This window comes from Leucopleurus acutus, assembly GCF_964270905.1.
Source record: "Leucopleurus acutus genome assembly, chromosome: 1".
NCBI lineage: Eukaryota > Metazoa > Chordata > Mammalia > Artiodactyla > Delphinidae > Leucopleurus > Leucopleurus acutus.
This window is the reverse complement of record NC_139142.1, coordinates 40,078,135-40,100,318: the sequence shown is the minus strand read 5'-3', so window position 1 is coordinate 40,100,318 and position 22,184 is coordinate 40,078,135. Positions and strand designations below refer to the sequence as shown.

Below are 22,184 nucleotides of genomic sequence, written 5' to 3'. Positions count from 1 at the left end.
CATTTTGCATCCAGAAACTTTTAAACACCGTTTTGCCTCCAGTCACTTAAAAACCCCTAACATTTTCCTCATAGGACTTCTTGTTGAGATAGCTGGTCTCTTGGTGATTTTTTTTTTTTAAATCTTAATTATGTCAGTGATTTGTACTGTAAGTTCTTCCTCAGCTTTAGATTTGAGAAACTTGGCATCTATCTCACACCAGTTTTGGGGGGAAAAGATTGGATATTAGAAGACTAGGTTGTGTATCACTTATGAACTTTATTTTCTCATTCTCATGATAAATAGAATTAGCACTGAGTAATGTTTATTTCTCTCTAAATGCTATAATAAAAAAATTTGTCTTTTTGAACTTATGGCATTTTGACCATATCTAAATTATTAGAATTTGTATAGCAATCTAGGACTTACTTATTAATATCAAACTTTTAAATTGAGCAACTGTGATTATATTGTCTAAAAATAGGATATTGATAGGCAGTGTGGTATGGTAGAGCCCACACTGGACAGGAATTAGGAGATAAGACTCTAACTATGTGACCTTAGGAGAAATTTATATTTTAGGGGTTTTAGTTTCTTTATCCATAAAATAAGGAAGTTAGGGGAAAAGAACACAGGCTTTAAAATCTGACACCCTTGGCTTTTAATCCTCAATCCGCCATTACCTACAGTGTGACCTTGCTAAGTCACATATCTAAGCCCCTGTTCCTCATTTGTAAAGTAGGGATGATAGTATGTATCTCATAAAACTATTGTGAATACTAAAGAAATAATGCATTAAATGCCTTTAGACCAGTGCCTGGCACTGAGTAAATAATGTTAGCTATTCTTATTGTATGATCTTTTATGTACCCACAAACTTGCATACAATACTTTGGATTATATGACATCATAACTTTTTTTTTTTTTGCTGTATGTGGGCCTCTCACTGTTGTGGCCTCTCCTGTTGCAGAGCTCAGGCTCCGGACTCGCAGGCTCAACGGCCATGGCTCATGGGCCTGGCTGCTCAGAGGCATGTGGGATCTTCCTGGACCGGGGCACGAACCCGTGTCCCCTGCATCGGCAGGCGGACTCTCAACCACTGCACCACCAGGGGAGCCCGACATCATAACTTTTAACTTGGGCATCATTGTTGCTATTTAGGGAATGATTACTTTTAATGTGTTCATTCCCACGTTAATGACTTAAGAGAGCCTGTCTTTTTTTTGAATATTATCTTCCTTAGAAAATATTCCAGCTCTTGGAATTATCCATTTTGTGTCATCTTTCCTGGGTCTTGCTTTCCAATTTGTAATGTGAAAATGGAGTAATCAAAGTAATCTGCATTACTGTGTTATGGGATAACTATAATATAATAGGTGTCCTTTTAAAATTCTTACAGTTTCCTTTATCTTCTTTTTTTTTTTTAACCTAAAAATGTGACAGTAATACTGGACTTTTTGTATAACGTGACAGGAGAATATATTACTTAGTAACTTATGAAGAAGACACTTTGAAACAGGGATGTCAAAATGTCACTCAGAATGTCTTGCTTAGGCAGGCCCCTTCTTAACCTGTGTAATACTCTGTATTCAGATTCATTGTTCAGAAATTGGATTACTGAGAGGTAGTACAAGATTTAGCTTGACAGTTTCAAGTTTATTTAGAAAGGCTCTGAAACATGGAGGTTAAGAGTTAAAATAATGCTAATGGAGCTTTCCATATATCTCACTTTTATTTCATTTTTGATATGTATTATTTCAGCCAGGTAAATGAGCAAATCAGAATATCTAAAACCATTTTAATTTTTTTAATTTTAATTTTTTTTAAAGACACATTTTTCATTTTCACCAAGAATTTTTATTATTTCAAAAATTTTTTATTTATTTTATTTTTGGCTGCGTTGGGTCTTCATTGCTGCACACGGGCTTTTGCTAGTTGCAGCAAGTGGGGGCTACTCTTTGTTGAGGTGCGTGGGCTTCTCATTGTGGAGGCTTCTCTTGTTGCGGAGCACGGGCTCTAGGCGGGTGGGCTTCATCTAGTTGTGGCGTGTGGGCTTAGTAGTTGTGGCTCGCAGGCTCTAGAGCACAGGTTCAGTAGTTGTGGTGCACGGGCTTAGTTGTTCTGTGGCATGTGGGATCTTCCCAGACCAGGGCTCGAACCCGTATCCCCTGCACTGGCAGGCAGATTCCTAACCACTGTGCCACCAGGGAAGTCCTGAAACCCATTTTAAAAAATTGTGGTAAAATATATATTACATAAACGTTACCATTTTAACTATTTTGAAGTATGTTCACAGTGTACATCCATCACCACCACCCATCGCCAGGATTTTTTTTATCTTCTCCAATTAAAACTCTGTACTCATTTAAATAGTAATGCCTCATTCCCTGCCTCCCCACACCCTCTGGCAGTCATCATTCTGCTTTCTGTCTTTATGAATTCGACTACTCTAAGAACCTCATATAATTGGAATCATACAATATTTATCCTTTTGTGACTGGCTTATTTCATTCACTTAGCATAATGTCTCCAAGATTCATCCATGTTTTAGCATGTATCAGATTTCTTTCCTTTTTTAAGACTGAATAATAGTCCATCGTGTGAATACCCTATTCACTATCCATCGATGGACACAAGGTTACTTTTACCTTTTGGCTATTGTGAGTAATGCTGCTATGAGTAGGGGTGTACAAATATCTGTTCAAGTTCCTCCTTTCACTACTTTTGGGTGTATACCCAGAAGTGGAGTTGTTGGCTTATATGGTAATTTTATATTTAATCTTTTAATCTTTTGAGGAATTGTTGTCTGTTTTCCATAGTAGCTGCACCATTTTACATTCCCATCAGCAGTGGACATGAGTTCCCATTTCTCCATATCCTTGCCAACACTTGTTATTTTATGTGTTTTTTTGTTTTGGATAATAGCCATCCTAAATAGCTGTGGGTGTTAAGTGCTACAGTTGGGCCCTCTGTATTTGTGGGTTCCACATCCATGGCTTCAAGCAGCCATGAAATTCAGTCTGGGTTTGGTTGAATTCATGGATGCAGAACCCAGGCATGAGGAATCTGGGGATAGGGAGGTCTGACTGTGCTAGTATGCCATTTTATATAAAGGACTTCTGCATACATGATTTTGGTATCCCTGGGGCAACGTGGAACCAGACCCCTCAGGGATATTGAGGGGCAATTTTATATCCTCATGGTTTTGATTTGCATTTCCCTAATGACTAGTGATGTTAAACATCTTTTTTGGTGCTTGTTGACCATTTGTACATCTCTGGAGAAATGTCTGTTCAAGTCCTTTGCCCGAGTTTGCCGAAGGAGTTTTGAGGTCACAGTGTCAGAGAAGCTATTAATATGATGGTAAACTAGCTAGGATAATGCTACATGGTATTAAACTTGTTGAAGAGAAGAACCATGAGTCATATGCAAACATCCTCAGTGGTCGTTCCTCACCACCTCAGTTGCACTGTATCACTTTTAATTCATGGTTTTTACCTTTTCTTTTCTTTAAATAAAAGATAACAAATGTTTTATGTATCCAACTTAGTAATTTAAGTAATGGAAACTAAGGGAGGTAACAAGAGGAATAAATTATAAACCAGAAAACATTGGAATTAATAACTGTAAGAACTAGTTTTTATTAAAAAGTTAGGACATAGAGAAGCTGGTGAGAACTATACCAAGAAAAATAACAGAATTAGAGTTAGAATCAGAAAACATGGACTATATAAAAAATACAGATTTTTCAAAATTAGAATTATGTGCTCAGATTACAATAAATATATAAATCTCAGTGTAATGGTGCTATGTGGCTGAGTGGTATTTTATTTTGTATATTTTTCATCAAGTATGATCTTTTTATTTTATTTATCCAGTAGTTCTTTTCAGAAAAATACATGGATATTCCATTCAACTTAATTTTTAGCATAATATTCCTCATTTTGTGTGTGTGTGTGTAAGTAGACATCAGATACACATATTTCTTAAGTAAGTTTAATTCCATTGTAAAGACTTAAGAGAATAGATATTTATGTGGCAAAACTTTGCAGAGAATAATTTCATTAGTGTCCTTCCTTAACTAAAGCTTTCAACAAAACACAGGTTACCAAAACTGTCACAGTTGTATAATAAAAATAGAAAAATGTGAGAATAGACTATGCTTATATGTTTCCTGAATTCTACCATTGACATTTAACAGCTATACTCTTTAAGGCTAAATTTTAATTTAATGATGGATTTAGTTTTCTTCCTTTAAATCATGTGTCACTGACTATGTGTTAATTATATAATACAGGTTTCAGTAATGTAATGAATAATGGGTAATATTTTTAATGTGAGGAATTTAGCTCATCTTTAAAATGACTGCAAATAAGTATTAATATGAAAATAATATTAAAAAGTATTATTTTCATTCATTTTTCTAACAGGGTCAACATATTACATTACCACCCATTCAGAAGCTTGAAGAAGCTCTATATGAATATCAACCACTGCAAATAGAGACTTGTGGGCCACAAGTTCCTGAGCTTGAGATGCTAGGAAGACTTGGGTAAGTGTTCAGAAGAACTTCTCATTGAGGAACTGATGTTTAGGACTTGGTTGTTGCCATTTTTAACTGATACTTTAGCATTCTTAGATTTTGAGTTTATAGAACTTTACTCTTTTGTAAGAAATGAATGGTGCTTAATACTAAGTTAATCTGTTATTTTTCCTACGGTCCTATTAGGTCTTTTGAGATTGAGACTGGATTGTATTAGTTCCCTTTTAAGGATGTCATTGGCAGCCAGCCATACTGAAGTAGCTGTTCATTTTCGGCTCACTGTGTATTTTTTTTAGAAATAGGGGCTTAATTTAGTCAGCAGTAAGCCAGTGAAAATAGAGTTGAACTCCTTGCCATGAAAAAGAGTAGATTTACTCAATGTCTGTTCTGTATAGTGAAATTATATTTATGAGAAATGAGCTACAAAATATATTTTGTCAAAGGGTATGATGTAGAGCTGGCCCAGTGGCTCCAAACCTGTAATATATGCATCCATTTTGGAAATGAACTTGGGATTATGGCTTTTGTGAGTGATGGAGATGATCACATTCTGTCTTAGGGGAAAAAATGGGTATTTGTGTACTTATGGAAAGTATAGATATAAACTTTGTTGGATGGAGTAAATCATATCTTGATCTGGTGTCTCAATCTAAACTACTGAATGAAAACATAATCTAGAAACAGTTGTTTCTTAACAAAATAAAATAGCACAAAGAGTATAATGTGGATCAGGAAACTTACACAAGCCTATTAGATAGCCTCATCCACCAGAGGGCAGACAGCAGAAGCAAGAAGAACTACAATCCTGCAGCCTGTGGAACAAAAACCACATTCACAGAAAGATAGACAAGATGAAAAGGCAGAGGGCTATGTACCAGATGAAGGAACAAGATAAAACCCCAGAAAAACAACTAAATGAAGTGGAGATAGGCAACCTTCCAGAAAAAGAAGTCAGAATAATGATAGTGAAGATGATCCAGGACCTTGGAAAAAGAATGGAGGCAAAGATCGAGAAGATGCAAGAAATGTTTAACAAAGACCTAGAAGAATGAAAGAACAAACAAACAGAGATGAACAATACAATAACTGAAACGAAAACTACACTAGAAGGAATCAAAGCAGAATAACTGAGGCAGAAGAATGGATAAGTGACCTGGAAGACAGAATGGTGGAATTCACTGCTGTGGAACAGAATAAAGAAAAAAGAATGAAAAGAAATGAAGACAGCCTAAGAGACCTCTGGGACAATATTAAACGCACCAACATTCGCATTATAGGGGTCACTGAAGGAGACGAGAGAGAGAAAGGACCCGAGAAAATATTTGAAGAGATTATAGTCGAAAACTTCCCTAACATGGGAAAGGAATTAGCCACCCAAGTCCAGGAAGTGCAGCGAGTCCCATACAGGATAAATCCAAGGAGAAACACGCCGAGACACATAGTAATCAAATTGGCAAAAATTAAAGACAAAGAAAAATTATTGAAAGCAGCAAGGGAAAAATGACAACATACAAGGGAACTCCCATAAGGTTAACAGCTGATTTCTCAGCAGAAACTCCACAAGCCAGAAGGGAGTGGCATGATATACTTAAAGTGATGAAAGGGAAGAACCTACAACCAAGATTACTCAACCCGGCAAGGATCTCATTCAGATTCGATGGAGAAATCAAAAGCTTTACAGACAAGCAAAAGCTAAGAGAATTCAGCACCACCAAACCAACTCTACAACAAATTCTAAAGGAACTTCCCTAAGTGGGAAACACAAGAGAAAAAAAGGACCTACAAAAACAAACCCAAAACAATGAAGAAAATGATCATAGGAGCATACATATTGATAATTACCTTAAACGTGAATGGATTAAATGCTCCAACCAGAAGACACAGGCTTGCTGAATGGATAGAAAAACAAGACCCCTATATATATATGCTATCTACAAGAGACCCACTTCAGACCTAGGGACACATACAGACTGAAAGTGAAAGGATGGAAAAAGATATTCCATGCAAATGGAAATCAAAAGAAAGCTGGAGTAGCAATACTCATATCAGATATAATAGACTTTAAAATAAAGAATGTTACAAAAGACAAGGAAGGACACTACATAATGATCAAGGGATCAATCCAAGAAGAAGATATAACAATTATAAATATATATGCACCCAACATAGGAGCACCTCAATACATAAGGCAACTGCTAACAGCTATAAAAGAGGAAATCGACAGTAACACAATAATAGTGAGAGACTTTAACACCTCACTTACACCAATGGACAGATCATCCAAAATAAAAATAAATAAGGAAACAGAAGCTTTAAATGACACAATAGACCATATAGATTTAATTGATATTTATCGAAAACCATCGAAAACCAGCAGATTACAGTTTCTTCTCAAATGCACACAGAACATTCTCCAGGAGAGATCACATCTTGGGTCACAAATCACGCCTCAGTAAATTTGGGGAAATTGAAATCATATCAAGCATCTTTTCTGACCACAATGCTATGAGATTAGAAATGAATTACAGGGAAAAAAAATGTAAAAAACACAAACACATGGAGGCTGAACAATACATTACTAAATAACCAACTGATCACTGAAGAAATCAAAGAGGAATTCAAAAAATACCTAGACACAAATGACAATAAAAACATGATGATCCAAAACCTATGGGATGCAGCAAAAGCAGTTCTAAGAGGGAAGTTTATAGCTATACAAGCCTACCTCAAGAAACAAGAAAAATCTGAAACAATCTAACCTTACACCTAAAGGAACTAGAGAAAGAAGAAAACCAAAACCCAAAGTTAGCAGAAGGAAAGAAATCACAAAGATCAGAGCAGAAGTAAATGATATAGAAACAAACTATAGCAATGATCAATAAAACTAAAAGCTTGTCCTTTGAGAAGATAAACAAAATTGATAAACCATTATCCAGACTCATCTAGAAAAAGAGGGAGAGGACTCAATTCAATAAAATTAGAAATGAAAAAGGAGAAGTTACAACAGACACCGCAGAAATACAAAGCATCCTAAGAGACTACTACAAGCAACTCTATGCCAACAAAATGGACAACCTGGAAGAAATGGACAAATTCTTAGAAAGGAATAACCTTCCAAGACTGAGCCAGGAAGAAATAGAAAATATGAACAGACCAATCACAAGCAATGAAATTGAAACTGATGAAAAATTTTCCAACAAACAAAAGTCCAGGACCAGATGGCTTCAAAGGTGAATTCTATCAAACATTTAGAGAACAGCTAACACCTGTTCTCTCAAACTCTTCCAAAAATTGCAGAGGAAGGAATACTCCCAAAGTCATTCTATGAGGCCACCGTCACCGTGATACCAAAACCAGACAAAGATACTACAAAAAACGAAAATTACAAACCAGTGTCACTGATGAATATAGATGCAACAATCCTCAACAAAATACGAGCAAACAGAATCCAACAACACATTAAAAGGATCATACACCATGATCAAGTGGGATTTATCCCAGGGATGCAAAGATTCTTCAGTATACGCAAATCAATCAATGTGATACGCCATATTAACAAATTGAAGAATAAAAACCATGTGATCATCTCAATAGGTGCAGAAAAAGCTTTTGACAAAATTCAACATCCATTTATGATAAAAACTCTTCAGAAAGTGGGCATATAGGGAACCTACCTCAACATAATAAAGGCCATATACGACAAGCCCACAGCAAACATCATTCTCAATGGTGAAAAACTGAAAGCATTTCCTCTATGATCAGGAACGAGACAAGGCTGTCCACTCTCATCACTGTTATTCAACATAGTTTTGGAAGTCCTAGCCACAGCAATCAGAGAGGAAAAAGAAATTAAAGGAATACAAATTGGAAAAGAAGTAAAACTGTCACTGTTTGCAGATGACATGACCCTATACATAGGGAATCCTAAAGATGCCACCAGAAAACTACTAGAGCTAATCAATGAATTTGGTAAAGTTGCAGGATACAAAATTAATGCACAGAAATCTCTTGCATTCCTCTACACTAATAATGAAAAATCTGAAAGAGAAATTAAGGAAACACTCCCATTTACCATTGCAACAAAAATAATAGAATACCTAGGAATAAACCTACCTAGGGAGACAAAAGACCTGTATGCAGAAAACTATAAGACACTGCTGAAAGAAATTAAAGATGATACCAACAGATGGAGAGATATACCATGTTCTTGGATTGGAAGAATCAATATTGTGAAAATGACTATACTACCCAAAGCAATCTACAGATTCAATGCAATCCCTATCAAATTATCCATGGCATTTTTTAATGGAACTAGAACAAAAAAATCTTGACATTCGTATGGAGACACAAAAGACCCCGAATAGCTAAAGCAGTCTTGAGGGAAAAAAATAGAGCTGGAGGAATCAGACTCCTTGACTTCAGACTATACTACAAAGCTACAGTAATCAAGACAGTATGGTACTGGCACAAAAACAGAAACGTAGATCAATGGAACAAGTTGGAAAGCCCAGAGATCAACCCACGCATCTATGATCAACTAATCTATGACAAAGGAGGCAAGGATATACAACGGAGAAAAGACAGTCTCTTCAATAAGTGGTGCTGGGAAAACTGGACAGCTCCATGTAAAAGAATGAAATTAGAACACTCCCTAACACCATACACAAAAATAAACTCAAAATGGATTCTAGATCTAAATATATGACCGGACAGTATAAAACTCTTAGAGGAAAACATAGGAAGAACACTCTTTGACATAAATCACAGCAAGATCTTTTTTGATCCATCTCCTAGAGTAATGGAAATAAAAACAAAAATAAACAAATTGGACCTAATGAAACTTCACAGCTTTTGCACAGCAAAGGAAACCATAAACAAGACGAAAAGACAACCCTCAGAATGGGAGAAAATATTTGCAAATGAATCAACAGAGAAAGGATTAATCTCCAAAATATATAAACAGCTCATGTAGCTCAATATTAAAGAAAGAAACAACCCAATCCAAAAATGGGCAGAAGACCTAAATAGACATTTCTCCAAAGAAGACATACAGATGGCCAAGAAGCACATGAATAGCTGCTCAACATCACTAATTGTTAGAGAAATGCAAATCAAAACTACAATGAGGTATCACCTCACACCAGTTAGAATGGGCATCATCAGAAAATCTACAAACAACAAATGCTGGAGAGGGTGTGGAGAAAGGGAACCCTCTTGCACTGTTGGTGTGAATGTAAATTGTTCTCCACTATGCAGAACAGTATGGAGGTTCCTTAAAAAACTAAAAATAGAATTACCTTATGATCCAGCAATCCCACTACTGGGCATATATCCAGAGAAAACCATAATTCAAGAAGACACATGCACCCCAATATTCATTGCAGCACTATTTACAATAGCTAGGTCATGGAGGCAACATCGACAGACGAATGGATAAAGAAGTTGTGGTACATATATACTATGGAATATTACTCAGCCATAAAAGGACCGAAATTGAGTCATTTGTTGAGCCGTTGATGGATCTAGAGACTGTCATACGGAGTGAAGTAAGTCAGAAAGAGAAAAACAAATATCGTATATTAACACATGTATGTGGAACCTAGAAAAATGGTACAGATGAACCGGTTTGCAGGGCAGAGGTTGAGACACAGACGTAGAAAACATACGTATGCACAACGAGGGGGAAAGCCATGGTGGGGTTGGATGATGGTGTGCTGAATTGGGCAATTGGGATTGACATGTGTATAAAATTGACGACTAAGAAGAACCTGCTGTATAAAAAAATAAATAAAATAAAATTTAAAAAATTTTTTAAAAAAACTAAAAGAAAATACAATGTGAAAAGAAAGTAATGGATACGGTGAAACCAGGTAATAAAAAAGTAATTTAAAAAAAGACCCCAATAGTAAAAATAAGGTAGGTGAAACAGATAATAAATGCTACAGGCATCTTCAAAACCCAAACTGCAATCTTGAACATAAAGTGTAGTATTTTACATATGAATGTGGAGGCTCCAGGTTCAAAATACTGTGAAAATTATAGATAATTCACTTATCTGCTCTTTGGTAGATCTTAAGATTTTCTTTAGTTTTGTATTCTCTTAAAAGTCCTGCAGCCTCCAAGCATGAAGCCGTGGGGAAGTGAAAAAAAACCTAAAACCCCTTTTGAGTTTTAGATAACAAATATATCAAATAATTGGCCTGGATGTTAAAATTGAAGCTTGAAAAGACAGACAATATTGGGTTTTATGTAAAAAGGTATAAGTGATATAGACATTGATTTCTTATTTCTTATTGGGTTAGCAGGGGCCAGAATTCTGTATCTTTCAAATAAATTTTCTTACAATCTTTACTTTTAATATTAGTGAGGACAGAGTGTTGAAAGTACTCCTCTGTTACAGTTGGTTTTTCTAATAATTTTGTTATTAAAATTACATTTGAGGGCTTCCCTGGTGGCACAGTGGTTAAGAATCCACCTGCCAATGTAGGGGACACGGGTTCGAGCCCTGATCCAGGAAGATCCCATGGAGCAACTAAGTCTGTGCACCACAACTACTGAGTTTGTGCTCTAGAGCCTGCGAGCCACAACTACTGAAGCCCGTGCGCCCAGAGCCCATGCTGCTCCACAGCAAGAGAAGCCACCGCAGTGAAAGCCCGTGCACTGCAATGAAGAGTAGCCCCCACTTGCCACAACTAGAGAAAGCCCACGCACAGCAACGAAGACCCAACACAGCCAAAAATAAAGAAATAAAATAAATAAATTTGTTTAAAAAATTACATTTGAAAGGTTATGGAAATGGCCATGAATAATAAGACACAAAAATAAACTGTACAACTGTTAGTACAAAGGATAGGAAGAGGGAAAAACTTGGCTGTTGTACTGTTCCTACACTATGCATGAAGAGGTATGATAGTATTTGGAGATATTTAGTATAAATCCTAGAGCAACAACTAAAAATGTAAAACAAAGAGGGACAGACAGTAAGCAAGTAACAGAGTAAATAATGAGATCCTTAAAAATACTCCATTAGTGAAAAGGAGGGCAGGAAAAGGGAGGAAAAAATGAAGAAATGGTATAATTAGGAAAGAAATAGCATGGTGGTAGATTTAATGTTAACTATGTCAGTAATTACATTGTTCTAAACAAGCACTATCCAATAAAGCTTTCTGAAATGGGAATTCTATGTCTGTGCTGTTCAGTATAGTAGCCACCAGTTGCATGCTTCTCCTGAGCATTTGAATATGCCTAGTGTAACTGAAGAATTGTATATTAAATTTTATTCAGTTTAATTTAAATAACCACATATGGTTAGTGGCTACCATGTTTGACAGAACAGGTCTAAATACTCCAAATAATAGGCAGAAATTGCCAGATTGGATTAAAAAAGCAAGATTTTACTGTATATTTTCTATAATAACGTGACATTATATATGAAGATATAGTTTCTCTGAGCTTTAAAAGTTTCTCTGAAATCTTGGGACTATAATTTGTTTTTATTTTGTAAATAACTCAGCCAGTATCTCTTCACAGATTTCTTCTGCCCCATTTTCTCTATGTTTTCATTCTGAGACTCTGATTTCACATAGGTAAGACCTTCTGATGTTGTTTTACAGTTCTTCGATGCTGTATTTTGTGTTTTTCAGTCTTGAGTTTTGTGTTTTATAAGTTTGGATAATTCTTCTTGTCCTTTCCTTACAGTTCACTTATTCTTCTTCTATGTCCCTTTTGCTGATAAGCTCATCAAAGGAACTCTTTCTGATATTGCAGTTGTCATTTCTAGCATTTCCATTTCACTCCTTTTGTTGTAATTTCACTCCTTTTGTTGTAATTTCCATCCTTTTGTTGAAATTCCCTGTCAATTTTCACATATTATCCACTTTTTCCACTAGGTCCTTCAGCTTAGTAATCATGTTATTTTCAGGTGCCTCTTTGATTGTTCTAACATCTCTGGGTCTGATTCTATTGACTATTTTATACCTTAATAATAGATTTGTTTTTCCTGCTTTCTTGTGTTTATTGTAATTTTCTTTGAATATTGTACAACAGAACAGTAGAGACTGAGATAAATAATATTTATGGCCAGCAATATTTATGTCCCTTTTTCTGTTAGGCCATTAGTGTAAGGAGTTGAGTATCAAGTCTGTAGTTTGATCTCAGTTTGGTGGTTGTTGCTCTATCACAGGCTTCAGATTCTTCCAGCCAGGACCTGTTGCCACTTTGTACCTAGTGTGAGGCCTGGAGTGCTGGAGGGTTTTTCTTAGTCTTCTTGCTCCACCCTCAGCTTTCAGCAGACTCTGCAAGCTTGAGCCAGAAAGGGCTTCTCTCTCTCAGTGTCCCTCCTCAGTGATAGGCTCCTCTTGCCTTTTACTTGGAATGAGTCTTGTGGTAGGAGCAAGGGGGTTTCTTAGTTCTCCTGTTCAGGTTTTTGTTTCAGGAGGTCTGTGTGCCAGAGCCACAGAGTGATGCTTTCTCAGTGTACCTTTCTCTTCCCCAGAGGCAAACAACTTCTGTCTCCTATTTCAGGATGCAGTTGAGTTTGCTATCCTCTCCCAACCCCACAGGTGAGCTCTGCCTTGTGATGGTGGGGATGGGAAGTCTTGGGTATAAGACAGTTTCCTGCCCTTCTTTCAACCTCTGCTTCGCATCATTATGTTAGTTTAGGTAAGAGTGGGTTTCCTGCCTTTCCTCAGTGATTGAAGGCTTTATTCTGTGTCAGTACAGGGTTGGGGAGGGTGGCAGTAGGTTTTTTACTCCTCCTCTAGTGGCACCCAACCTTTGCCCTACCCCAGCAGCTGAGTCTTGGCTGTTTTTTTAATAGTTCATTTCCTCGTGCATGTTCAATTTTTGCTGATTTTTACTTGGTCTACTCAATGGAATATCCTCCTCATCTTCCTCTTTTAATCTGCTGTGGTGGTGGTGCTGCTGTATATTTGTATGTTAATATTTAGCTAACCCTGTTAGAAGTCTCTGTAAAATAGAGTAGCTTGATTGACTGTTTTCTTTTTTTCTTGTTTTGAGTAAAATTTTAAAATTGAATAAGCTTTGGCAACACTTTTGATTGTTTGGAGCCCTTTTTGTTTTACTTCTGTCTTTACTATTGTGGTTTGAATTTTAAAATGTAGGGTAGGGCTTCCCTGGTGGCACAGTGGTTAAGAATCCACCTGCCAGTGCAGGAGACACGGGTTTGAGCCCTGGTCCGGAAGATCCCACATGCCGCGGAATAACTAAGTCCGTGTGCCACAGCTACTGAGCCTGTGCTCTAGAGCCCGCAAGCCACAACTACTGAGCCTGTGTGCCACAGCTACTGAGCCCGCGAGCCACAACTACTGAAGCCCGTGCACCTAGAGCCCATGCTCCGCAACGAGAAGCCACTGCAATGAGAAGCCTGCGCACTGCAACGAAGAGTAGCCCCCGCTCGCCGCAACTAGAGAAGGCCCACACACAGCAATGAAGACCCAATGCAGCCAAAAATAAATAAATAAGTAAATAAGTAAGTAAATTTATAAAAAAAAAAGTAGGGTAAGCACAATTTACATAAGGTATAACTATAGTGTTTGTACTTTTCCCAAGTTTTTCATATCTAAAATCTTATTTGATCCTAAATAAAGGATGCTGGATCATGGTTTTATTTTGTTTAGTTTTAGTGGTTGGGGGGCTTTCATTAATTATTGACTATTTAAAATATAGTTAGTTCCAGAATTCTAGAAGTATACTTTTGTCTCTCTCAACAAAGACTGTACAATATATTCTGTATCCACAACATTTAAGAAGACAAATTGTTCTGATTATGAGTTTGTATGTATTTCAAGCAATGGACCTTGATTATAAGTTTCTTTTAGCTTCTGTGGCTAAGTAGGGGAAGAATTTCTAGGTCATCCATAGTGATGTCAGAATTGCTAAAGAAACATTGACTTCTTCTTGATGTAGAAGTATCTACCAAAATAGAATGTGTCTCACACCTTCCTTCTCATCAGCCTTGTATCTTAAGAAAGGGATTGAATTCTTTTTTTCAAATAATATTTTATTTATTTGTTTATTTTGTTGCCTGGGTCTTAGTTGCGGTAGGTGGGCTCCCCAGCTGTGGCATGTGAACTCCTAGTTGCGGCGTGCATGTGGGATCCAGTTCCCTGACCAGGGATTGAACCTGGGCCCCCTGCATTGGGAGTGCAGAGTCTTAACCACTGTGCCATAAGGGAAGTTCTGTAAGGGATTGAATTCTACACAGACAGTTTCTTTTTGGGAGCCAGGATGAATTAGCTCAGGTGGTCTCTTTGGTGACATGTTATGACTTCATACTTAAACATTTGCCAAAATAAATCCTAAATAGATTTCTTACTTTGCTAGTTCATTTTCTTTTCTGGAATTATTATTTGAAGCTATATTGCTTTCTTCCTTTTTAGAAATTATTTTAGATTTAAAAATGTATTTTTACATAATCTAATTTTCAGAAACATATAGAAAGAAACTGAAGAAGTTACTCTGTGAAGTGACTTTTCAAAGAATAATTTGGTATCTACAAAGGTGCTACTCTTAAGGTACAGGAATATAAACTTTAGTTGACTTAAGGTATAGTAGTTACACATCTGTTCTAAGGGTTGTCCATATTTTTGTTAGAAGATTACATCTAATAAGCCCCAGTTAATCTTTTTACAACGGGCTCTCCCCCTTCCCATAAAACTCTAGCTTCTACTCCTCTCTCTTTTCTTTTCCTGTTACAACAAATTTTCCATTTTGTGTTATTTTATCCTACAGAGGAAACAAGTTCAGTTTCTCTAGAGGCAAATAGAGAATACATTACCTTATTTCCATTTTCTTATATTTGCTTTGAAATCTGTATGAAATGAAGAAGTTAAGAATACTACACTTTGTAGCTTCACTTTAGTTGGTGCAAAACTATGAATGCAGGCACTTTCAAAATAATTTTAATTATATATTTTTGGGAGTATGTGGCATAAGGTCTTAGGAGGCATTGTGTCTCCAAAGAACTACTTTTTTGTCCTCATGGATAACTTAGATAAAGGACAAAATCAGAAGTACATTGCCATGAGATTTTAGGTGATTTTTACTGGAATCTTTTCTAAAGTTAGTTAAACTTTAGAAGTAGATGAAGAATAAATGAGAATTTCTCATTCAGGAGGGTATTATGAATATATAATTATAGTTCGAATTGCACTGGCAGTACTTTTCTGGTTTGCTCAAGGAAATACGTAAACATGTTTTATTAACTCTGTGCCAGTGGGAGCAAGCATTGGGAAAACTTAACTGCTAATTGAAATTCCCCAGACTGCAGCTTTAGTGGTTAGTTTAGTAAAGTCTCATTGATTGGCACTGTGAGAGTGTCTTTTTAATAACCAACTGGCTTTCTAGTTAATATTTTACTACTTCCCACCCAAAGAAAAATATTTCCCTTAACTAATATAAATTACAAGGATTATCAGTTTTATTCATCAATTTCAAATTATTTAGTCAAATATCACTACTGATTTAAAAATATGTGATTTATTTAATATGAACTTTTCATTCATGAACCTATTCCAGAAATAAGGAACAACTGTTATAAGCTATAATCTTTAAGATGTATATTTTTCACTTTTACTTATTTGTGAATTTAAATGAAACCATTTGCTACCAGATTTCTGTAGAATAAAATTTTAATCTTCATTTCTGTAGAACATTTTTGTATGTTTCTTTGTGGTAGAGTGTCGTAGCCAAGTGCACACATTCATTTCTGTCTCTTCTGTTAACATAACTGATGTAAGTCCTGTGCTATCAACTATGAGAGCTTTAAAAAATAGACTTAAACTGTGATAGTTTACTATCTAGAGTCCTTCCTAACCAGTTGATAAGATTATTTAGCTATTATTATGAAATCACTTGTGAAAAAAATTGTGGTTGTAATAATAGTAGAACCTGATGATAATTAGAAGGTTTCTTATTTGATCTTCATCAGTACCTATCAATTTTGTTTTCTTGTGTGGCTGTAGACTACACTGATAAAAATCAAATTGCTGAACAGAAGTAACTGACCTGTTACGAATCCATTACTGTTATTGGCAAAACAATTAAAATGTTCATTCTTGAGGGAATAGGATAAGATATAGTTCCCCTAAAATAGAAGATCCACCTTCACAGTAACCCTGGAGATTCTTTCCCTCCCTCCCTTCCTTCCTTCCATTAGTTTTAGGTGTACAGCAAAGTGATTCAGTTATATATAAGTATTTTTCAGATTATTTTCCGTTATAGGTTATTATAAGATATCAAATATAATTCCCTGTGCTGTAGAGTAAATCCTTGTTGCTTATCCATTTTATATATAGTAGTTTGTGCCTGTTAATCCCATATTCCTAATTTATCCTTCCCCCCCTCTTTCCCCTTTGGTAACCATAAGTATGTTTCCTATGTCTGTGAGTCTGTTTCTGTTTTGTCTATAGATTCATTTGTATTATTTTTTAGATTCCATATATAAGTAATGTCATATAATATTTGTCTTTGTCTGACTTATTTCACCTTAGCATGATATTCTCTAGGTCCATCCATGTTGCTGCAAATGGCAATATTTCATTCCTTTTTATGGCTGAGTAATATTCCATTGTGTGTGTGGATAGATCCTTAGGAGTGGGATTGCTGGATCATATGGTAGCTCTATTTTTAGGTTTTTAAGGAACGTCCATATTATTTTCCATGGTGGCTGCACCAACTTACATTCCAACCAACAGTGTAAGAGGGTTCCCTTTTCTCCACACCCTCTCCAGCATTTATTATTTGTAGACTTTTCTGATGATAGTCATTCTGGCCTGTGTGAGGTGATACCTCATTGTGGTTTTGATTTGCATTTCTCTAATAATTAGCAATGTTGAGCATCTTTTCATGTGACTGTTGGCCATCCATATGTCTTTGGAGAAATGTCTCTTTAGGTCTTCTGTCTATTTTTTGATTAGGTTGTTTGTTTTTTTGATAATGAGTTGTGTGAGCTGTTTGTATATTTTGGATATTAACCCCGTTAGTTGCATCATTTGCAAATATTTTCTCCCATTCTGTAGGCTGTCTTTTGTTTTGTTTATGGTTTCCTTTACTGTGCAAAAGCTTTTAAGTTTGATTACATCCCATTTGTTTATTTTTGCTTATTTCTTTTGCTTTGGGAGACTGATCTAAGAAAATACTGCTATGATTTGTGTCAATAATGTTTTGTCTATGTTCTCTTCTAGGATTTTTATGGTGTCATGTCTTACATTTAGGTCTTTAAACCATTTTGAGTTTATTTTTGTATATAGTTTGAGGGAGTGTTATAATCTCATTGATTTACATTTAGCTGTCTAGGTTTCCCAACACCACTCACTTAAGAGACTGTCTTTTCTCCATTGTATATTCTTGACATTTTTGTTGCAGATTAATTGGCCATAGGTGTGTGGGCTTATTTCTGGGCCCTCTATTCTGTTCCATTGATCTATATGTCTGGTTTTGTGCCAATACCATGCTGTTTTGATTACTGTAGCTTTGTAGTATTTTCTGAAGTCTGGAAGGTTTATACCAACCCTGGAGATACTTTTTGTGATCATTCTTTTGCTCTTAAAAATTGATAAATTGGAACTTTATATGTCAAGAATTTGAGATGAGGTATGAAATATATTCTAAAAAATTTTTTGTTATAACACTCTCTTAGTCTCCCTCCTTAAGTCTTCCTCATTTTTGCCAGAGAAAACTTTCTAATATATCAATCTGGGAATGTCTCTCTATTATTAATATTCTTCAGTGGCTCATCATTATCTACATAATCTGTCCCCTATCTACCTTTGTAGCCATATGTCCTGGTCCTCTCATACTTGGTGTTTCTTAAGAACCTCATGGTGTCTCACAAATTTTTGTGCCATTGCATGTGCTGTTCCATTTCCTTAGGAGGCACCTTTACAATAGTGGCACAGTCCCCTCAGTAATTTCTTTCCCTCTTTTCCTCCCTATGCATGAATTGTCTGTTTATGCCCCTTATTCCCTTTCTATTGGAGTAGCATTTTTCCTTATTTATATGTCAGCCATATAGTAAGACTATTAACGTTTGATATCTTATGTTTTTCTTTTTTGACTTTTTATGGCCATGATTGACTTCGTGCCTATTTTTGTTTTAATTGAAATGTAGTTGATTTACAATATTATATTAGTTTCAGGTTATAGCATAGTGATTCAGTATTTTTATAGACTATATTCCCTTTAAGTTTATTACAAAATAATGGCTATGTTTCCCTTTGCTGTACAGTATATCCTTGTTCCTTTTCTATTTTATACATAGTAGCTTGCATCTCTTAATCCCATACCCCTATCTTGCCCCTCCCTCTTCCCTCTCCCTATTCGTAACCACTATTTTGTTTTCTATATCTGTGAGTCTGTTTCTGTTTTGTTATGTACATTCATTTGTTTTATTTTTTAGATTCCAAAGCTCTGTTAATAACAGCTTTTGTCTTTTTCTGACTTATTTCACTAAGCATAATACTCTCTAGGTTAATCCACGTTGTTGCAAATGGCAGGATTTCATTCTTTTTTATGGTTGAGTAACATTCCAGTGTGTGTGTGTGTGTGTGTGTGTGTGTGTGCTTTATGTGAAGTAGGTTTAATCTTTGAGCAGTAAAATATATTAATGACGTCCAGCTAATTTTCCATTGCTCTTCTGCTTAAGAAGTCCTAAACCAACACAAAACTTTATATATATTTATTTATATTCTAATTTTTAGGTAGCTTTGATATTTACATGTAATCACTTAATCCATCTGGAATTTATTTATTTGTAAGGAGCTATAAAAGAATCTTTACTCTGTTTTTTTCAACTAGTAAATCAGTTGGCCCAGAATAATTTATTCAGTAGTCCTTCTTTTTTCCATTCATGTTTTAGATTAACATACTAGGGCTTTGGTCCACTGACCTTTCTTTTCCAATAATCTTTGTTTCCATTTTTTAACCATATCACATTATTATTCATTTAAATTCATGATATGTTTTAGTATTAAGTTGTATATTTATTTTCTATTGCTGTGTATCAAATTACCACAGATTTAAGTGGCTTAAAACAACATCCATTTTATCTCATTTATTATCAGTGTCTGTGGATTATGAGTCTGGGCATGGGTTACTTGGATCGTATACTCAGATTGCATGTGGCTGTGATCAAAGTGTCAGCAGGTGCTGTGGGTCCATGTAAGCGAGGTCTGGGGGGCTGTCTTTCAAGCTCATTCATATTATTGGTAGAATTAGGTTTCTTGCCAGTGTAGAACTCACAGTGGCTTCCATCTTCTTCAGTGCTAACAGGAGAAAATCTCTTCCTTTTTTAAGGGGTCCTACTTGTTTAAGTTTGGCCCACTTAGATAATTTCCCTTTTTATTAACTTATAATCAACCAATTCGAGATCTAAATTACGTTTGCAAAATCCCTCTTGTGATATAATCTAAGGATTGAAATCCATCATATCCATGGGGACAAAATCATGCAGGGCTGCACACAAGAGGGTGGGAATCTTGGGGGCCATCCCAGAATTCTGCCTACCAGAGTGGGGCAAGTCTTCCTTTGCTACTTATCTTTTTCAAAGTGTTCTTAGCATTTTTATACATATGTTCTTCCAAGTAAACTTTGTTGGCCAAAGCAACAAAGCACCCTACAGTTCTTTCAAGTTTTCTGTACGTTTGAAAATTTTCATTATAGAATATTATGAAACAAGTAATCAAACAAAGCGAACCAAAACACCTTAACAACTAAGACACGGCCATCCCTATTACCCACTAGATACAACCAAACACCCCTTTTTTGGGTATTTTATTTGGAATTGCTTTAAACTTATAAACTGATACGGAAAGAGTGGACTTTTAAAATTTATTAAGTTTTCATATATCTGACACATTTCTTGGAAATTAATTTTTGCTACATCGTACTTATGATGCTGTTATAAAATTGTTTTCATTATGCTTTCTTACTGGTTCTTGGTTAAATATATTTTCATTTTGTATATAGCTGTTTTACTGATAATTTTGTTTTTTAAGGTGACTATCTGGGGTTTTATCTGGAATCCAGTCACCTGAAAAAACAATTTTTTTCTTTTAAATGCTCTGTCTCTGATTTCAGTTTCATATTTTATTGCATTTGGCTAGAACTTCTTAACTTGGTGTTATACAGTTTTGATAATTGCAGTTTCTTGTGTCTCATTTTTTTGTCGTTGTTGTTGAATCCTTCAAGTGTTTCATCATTAAGTTGTTGGTTGATTAAGTGATTTTTCTTTTATGTTGAAGTATTTTTTTAAAATCATGTTGTAGAATTTCTATTTTTTGGTCAAAGTCTTTACCTATTGACTTATTATACATGGATTGTCTAGGAATGGAGAAAAGGTGTTTGTTTTGTTTTATGTTTGTTTTGAATCCTGTACACTTAAGTTTATACATTAGTTTTGGAAAAATTCTCAGGGGTACCAGAAAATCAAAGAATACGGAGAAGTACAAAACTCACAAAAATTGCAATATGTATGTGTATATAATATATGATATATACTTTGGTGTAATTATGAAAGTATTACTAAATTAACTTTTTTTATAGCTATGACAGCAAAATGTCTTTAGTATCTGTTTTTGCTGGCATTTGAATTAGAAAGAAATCAACTCACATCTATCATGAATCTTTTGCTTAATCTTCTAGTCTGGCACTAGTCTGCTAAGTTTTAAATCTTTTTTTTACAGTCATGGAAAAAAATATGTTTCTGCTTGAAGCAGTTGTCAAACAAGCTTCTTTCATCGACCGTCAGACACAGGGCAGCTGAATGAGGCTGTTTAGTCTAGAGTAAATGCTCACGAGATTACAGGGTCACTGAGGAAATGTAATTATGCAGTTGATTCCAGAATAGTCGTTTGTAGTAAGGACTTTAAAAGTATTCAGTCATAGTATTAATTAAAAAATATGTATACTCCAAAATTAATCTCAGAAAATCAGCACTAAATAAACTAAATTATTTAGTTTAGTAATAAAATTATAACTGTAAATTATGACAATGAAATATAGTTTTAATTCAGATTTCTGCAGGACCCTAAAAAAGGAAGTTCTGTTTATTATTGGAATTTGCTCAGTTCCCCCCAAATCGCTATAAAATTCAATTGACTCTGTATATCTATATGTAATTGTTTCTGTTGGGAAACGAAACCTCATAGTATTTAGCTCATGTTAATTGAGAAAATAATTGATTATTCAGCAGTTTTTTTTTTTACTCTTGTTATTCATTTGATTAGCACTCATTCGATTATGAAGCACCTCCTGTGTGTCAGTTACTCTTCTAGGTACTAAAAAAACAACAGTGAGCAAAACAGAGGAAGCACCCACTGTTATGAAGCTTACATTATATTGGGGTGAAATGAACAATATAAATACACTGATGAATTTGTTAGATGGCAGTATCAAAATACTTTATCCTGCGGTTATTTGTCTTCAAAAGACAAATAACCGCAGGATAAAGGGATATGTAGTGATTGGTGTAGAGCGCTATTTTTACATAGGTTGGGGTGGAATCTTTTGTAGGATGATATTTGAACAGACATGAATTAAGCAGAGAAGCTAATCATGTGATATAATGGGGATAGGCAGAGGAACTCTTAAGTACAATGGCCCTGAGATGGGCATGTGTATGAAGATGAGAAAGGAGTTCAGT

General features: G+C 35.4%; 1 protein-coding gene across 2 annotated transcripts in view; it reads left to right on the top strand.

The window, feature by feature from the left end:
* MNAT1 (MNAT1 component of CDK activating kinase) overlaps positions 1 to 22,184 on the top strand; it is a 214,990-nt gene that overhangs the window by 117,717 nt on the left and 75,089 nt on the right. For both annotated transcript variants that reach the window (XM_082855168.1, XM_082855167.1), the window contains exon 7: positions 4,410 to 4,531. In XM_082855168.1, the coding sequence (XP_082711294.1) occupies positions 4,410 to 4,531 (122 nt within the window). The remainder of the gene's footprint in view (positions 1 to 4,409; positions 4,532 to 22,184) is intronic.